We start from the raw sequence: 5,000 nt of genomic DNA, 5'->3' as shown, positions 1-5,000 counted from the left end.
GGATAGTTACCACGTGACGTTTGAAATCACGATTTTTGGACTGGTGGATGGCGTAGATTGTAGAGCGTCCCTCTCGTGGCCAGGCGGAGTTATCGTAACAGTAGTAGGCCGTGGGTTCAAGTCCTCGCAGCCGCAAAGTTTTTGTTCTCTATTGTCTTCTGGCAGTTTTCTACACACTTCATTTCTTTGATCGAAGTGACTATTCTCACCCCCGGGATGCTAGTCTTCATAATAGTATAAAAAGTAGTCCACAATTGTTGTATGTTTAATCCAAAGGTTGTAATGCAGTAATTTGTTAAGTTTCTTGTCACAAGTTGCACAATTAAAAAAAAAAATCAATCAAATCCAAATCGCAAAAAGCCGGCGACGTTTATTTCGGTAATCCAATCGGCCGGGGGGGGGGGGGGGGGGGGGGGGTGAGAATAGAGGCAGCCTTTCTTGATGTCGCCCCATCGTTCTTGTTTTCACAAAAGGAACAGTAACAGCGATGTTATTCAGGCTTCATGTGAAGCTCGATTCGCATTGCCCCTACTGCTCTCTTAGGGAAAACGTCTTGATCTTCAGTTATGACGTAGACAATTAATTGGTTGAAAGAAGTATCTCAGTAGTCTAGTCGTAACAGTTAAATGCTTGTTACTATTTGGGTAGGAGGCAAGTCTGTGAGCAATATCAGTACTTTCCACCATATCTTGTGCGGCTGTGTGGTCTAGTGGTATGACACTTGCTTTCGGATCGGAAGGTCATGGGTTCGAGCCTCGCGCTCGGCGCATAGTTAAGTCCTTGGAAAAGGCTCTTTACTCACTTTCTCTCACCGTACTCAGTTGTAAAATGAGTACCTGGCCGTTAACAGCGCTGTCTTTGTCCGAAAAATTGTAATATCGCCTAACATGCGTTATGTTCCGTCCTACATGTTGAATGTTGCTGTTGACCAGGGACCCCTTGTAAAGCTCTTTGAGCACATTTAGTGGATATTGCGCTATATAAAGCTCAATTTTAAAAAAATATCTTTTTATGCTTCCCATGACTTTTATAAGAGAGGGGGAGATCGGGAAAAATTCCCGTCTGTATACAGGTTCCTAATCATTCTCTTTGCACGTGAAGCGTGTGCTCTACCAACTGAGCTATGGGGACTTCCGGAAGATATTGTTATTTCAGATGAAATTGCCTATGGCTGTTAAAGAGTTAAAAACCATAGATTTCCTTTATTTTTCTTCTTTTTCATTTTACTGGAATCTTGACAGGAAAAACTGGAGAATGTACAGTTGCGAGTTGCAATGCTTTTTAAGTAATTAAAAGACGCAATGCGCATGCGTTTCATTTCAGTTCCGGTATGGATTGTATCCGGTTTCCGCCAAGATGGCGGAATCGGTTTCTTTTCCGCCCTCGATGGAGATTTTCTCAGATTACAATTGACACTATGAAGCATCTTTTGACCCGCGGAGAGGAATTGCTTGAATGTCGAATAGCTTTTCTTTCATCATATTTGTTTCCTTTTCAACCGCTACCACTATCATCGTTACCACCACGACCACCATCATCATCATCATCATCATCATCATCATCATCATCATCATCATTATCATCACCGTCATCATCATCATCATCATCATCATCATCATCATCATCATCACCATCATCATCCACATCATCATCATCATCATCATCATCATCATCATCATCATCAACAACAACATCAACATCCTCCTCCTCCTCCTCCGCCTCTTCCTCCTCCTCTTCCTCCTCCTCGTCCTTCTTCTTCCTTTTTTTCTTTCTTTCTTTCTTCTTCTTCTTCTTCTTCTTCTTCTTCTTCTTCTTCTTCTTCTTCTTCTTCTTCTTCTTCTTCTTCTTCTTCTTCTTCTTCTTCTTCTTCTTCTTCTTCTTCTTCTTCTTCTTCTTCTTCTTCTTCTTCTTCTTCTTCTTTTCTTCTTCTTCTTTCTCTTCTTCTTCTTCTTCTTCTTCTTCTTCTTCTTCTTCCCCTCCTCCTCCTCCTCCTCCTCTTCCATTTCCCCACTATCCCCTCCACACCTCACCCTCCCCCCCCCCTCCCTCAACTCTACCGTAACTCCTCTCAAACTCACAATCCACCTACTACCGATTCCTTTATAACCCACCATTATTGATATATTATTCCAAACCATGAACCAACCAACCATTCCTCCATTCTCCCCTCCCCTCACAGATCTCCATTCAACTGGCAGACGAGAATGACAACGCCCCCAGTTTCACCAGTTCCGTCTTCGACGCCTTCGTGCCCGAGAATGGACCCCAGGGCGCATCGGTTGCGAGAGTATTCGTCTCCGACCCAGACGTCACGGGAAATCTCGTGTTAACCCTCACGGGACGAGATGCCACCAACTTCGACATTGACCTCAATGGTAAGTTTAGTACCAGTCGTATTGAAAGGGTTAATTTGATTAGGCTCATCATTCAGGGCGGTTCTACATCTGAAATTGCTCGGGTCATGCAAGCACGAATCGTTGTGACTTCAGCAGTAACTTGATTTGCCGCTGTCCCCATCCACGAGCGACGAAATGGCCTAGCTTAAGCTTACGACAATGAAATTTATTAGTCTTTCCGTCTAGGACATAATGTTTTGAGTTCAAATCTTTTTTTCACAAACTGTATGTAAAGAAACAAAAAAACAACAAAACCAAAAAAACCAAAAAAAAACAACAACAAAAATCAACTCAAAAGCGTAATCTTTTAGATAGAGCAATATCCATTAAATGTGCTCAAAGCACTTTACAAGGACTCCCAAGCTAACAGCAACGTGTAACAAGTTAGAGCGAGACATGGTGATAGATGATACTTTTTTTTTTTTTTAGAGTACCAGTAAGGTCACGGGCTCGAGCACCACCCATCGCCGTCGCGAAATTTTTATTCTCTATTATTGTCTTCTGGCATTTTTCTCTACTCACTTCATTTCTTGTTATTTTCAATATAAGTGCTTGCTCCACTCACTCATTTTACGCCTTCAGGAGAGGGATGAAAACCCCTCTGCAGAAGATGTAACTGTGACCTCACAGTTCAACATATTTTAATTGAATGTACAGAATTAGAACAGATAAGGTCACAACATTAAGAAAACAGGGACTTGAAGTCTCTGTTCCAGTCGGCCGATCCGCTTACAATTTTAAAGTATCTGCAGGAATGTGAACTCCTGCAGAAATTGTAAATAAATATTTTTAAAACAACAAACATGTAACTATTATGATTTTATAAAAATTTTATTACAACAGTACACGTGAGCAGCTATGGCCCCTCAAGGCCGATAAAAATTGATAAAAGACAGAAACGGGCGCTTAAATGACCTAAATATTGTCGAAAGCGCCGTTAAACACTTAAAAGCAAAACAACAAACAAAAAAGGGGACAGCGTGGCTCAGCGGTACGGTCTTTGCTTCGTACCCGAAAGGTACCGAGTTCGATCACCCGCCGCTGCGTTGTGTGTCCTTGAGCAAGTCACCTAGCATTAGCTCACTTTGCGGCGCTGCACTGCGGCTGACGCCTGGGTTATTCCAGTCTTCCCTTGGAAGAGACCCTAAAGAAAAATTTCCGCTTAGGGATGAATGGGATTATTTTTAAAAGCGTGTTTTTGGGTTTTAAAACAAAAGAGTTTATGGTAGAACTGATAGTTACGTTTATTTTGTCCCTCCCAGACAATTCCAATTTCAACCTAATGAGATTAACTCTCCACACTGCAATCGGGTCGAATCGATTTGAACAAAAGTGTCTTTTCCCTGAGGGGTCCCGATAGCTCAGTTGGTAGAGCATTCGCTTCACAAGCAAAGGGACCAAGATCGATCCCGGATTTTTTCTGACCCCCCCCCCCCCTGTCCACCCACCAACAATGAATGGGTAGCTGAGTCTGTTAGACTTGTCGGAAAGTACTTTGCGGTAGACTAGCGTCCTATCCAAAGGATAGCAAGAAATTGCTATTGTCAGTTTCACGCTTTAGAAACCGGGATAAACTCCTGCTCCTTGGGGCCCAATGGCTCCGAACATGAAGGAGTACTTTGTGTGTAGTGTAGTCATTTCCCAACGGAATGTAAATGTACGTACAGTAGAGTTCCGCCCAGGCGTCAGCCGCAGTGCAACGCCGCAAAGTGAGCTAAGGCTAGGAGACTTCTCAAGGCCACATAGCGCGACTGGTAGTCGAACTCGGTACCTTTCGGGTACGAAGCAAAGACCATACCGCTGAGCCACACTTATTGTTAAGTTTTGAAATATCAAAATATGAGTTATTGTTTAATTTTTTTTTAACCCTAGAATTAATGATTAATAGGATTTCTCAACAACCTCGTGGGATTGAATGTCGCCTGGATTGATGCAATCCGTTTCAATCCAATACAATCATGACGCGTCATAGAGTTATTTATGGGTTGTGAAGGTTGTAGACAACAAGATATGAAGTGAATAGAAAAGTGCCAGAAGACAATAGAGAATAAAAATTTTTTCGCGGCGGTGGTGGGGTTCGAACCTGCGACCTTATTGGTACGACAACTCCGCCTGGCAGGTGAGAGCGTGGCTCTACCGTGTGAGCTATCCACGAACACAAAAATATTCGTTTCAAACCCAAAGTCATTACTAGATCCCTCTCTCACCCACTTCTTGAGACCGCCGATTCGTTCGTACACCACCATCGCGAATAATTTTGACCAGCAGTTAAGCTTAATAGCAATATTCTCAACACAACATATAACATAGAAACGATTGAGACATTGAGTATGCTCCGGTGTATGGGTATTCTATTCACTTCATATCTGTTGTTACCAACATAAGTGCTGCTCCACTCACTTTTGTGAAGGTTGTAGAATGATTTGTTGTCTCCCCTGAGGAAAGAGTTATACATCATCACCGGAAGATATTGCAAGCAAGTCTCCGATGACGCCGAACACCAAACTCTGCCCAAGACAAGGATTTCAGTGATGTACTGGCTGTTTTCAAACATAATGTGGTCACGTGGTCAAATGTCTTCCATGCAACACCACCACACTTTGT

At 42.7% G+C, this 5,000-nt stretch overlaps 1 protein-coding gene across 1 annotated transcript in view; it reads left to right on the top strand.

Annotated features, from left to right (window-relative positions):
• LOC144969944 (cadherin-related tumor suppressor-like) overlaps window positions 1–5,000 on the top strand; it is a 300,799-nt gene that overhangs the window by 161,270 nt on the left and 134,529 nt on the right. The window contains 1 exon segment of the mRNA XM_078909034.1: window positions 2,180–2,375. Within this exon segment, the coding sequence (XP_078765160.1) occupies window positions 2,180–2,375 (196 nt within the window).

This window comes from Berghia stephanieae, chromosome 4 (assembly GCF_034508935.2).
Source record: "Berghia stephanieae isolate SIO BIC M18660-M18661 chromosome 4, UCSD_Bste_1.3, whole genome shotgun sequence".
NCBI lineage: Eukaryota > Metazoa > Mollusca > Gastropoda > Nudibranchia > Aeolidiidae > Berghia > Berghia stephanieae.
Note: the sequence above shows the minus strand (reverse complement) of the source record. Positions and strands in the feature narration are given on the sequence as shown.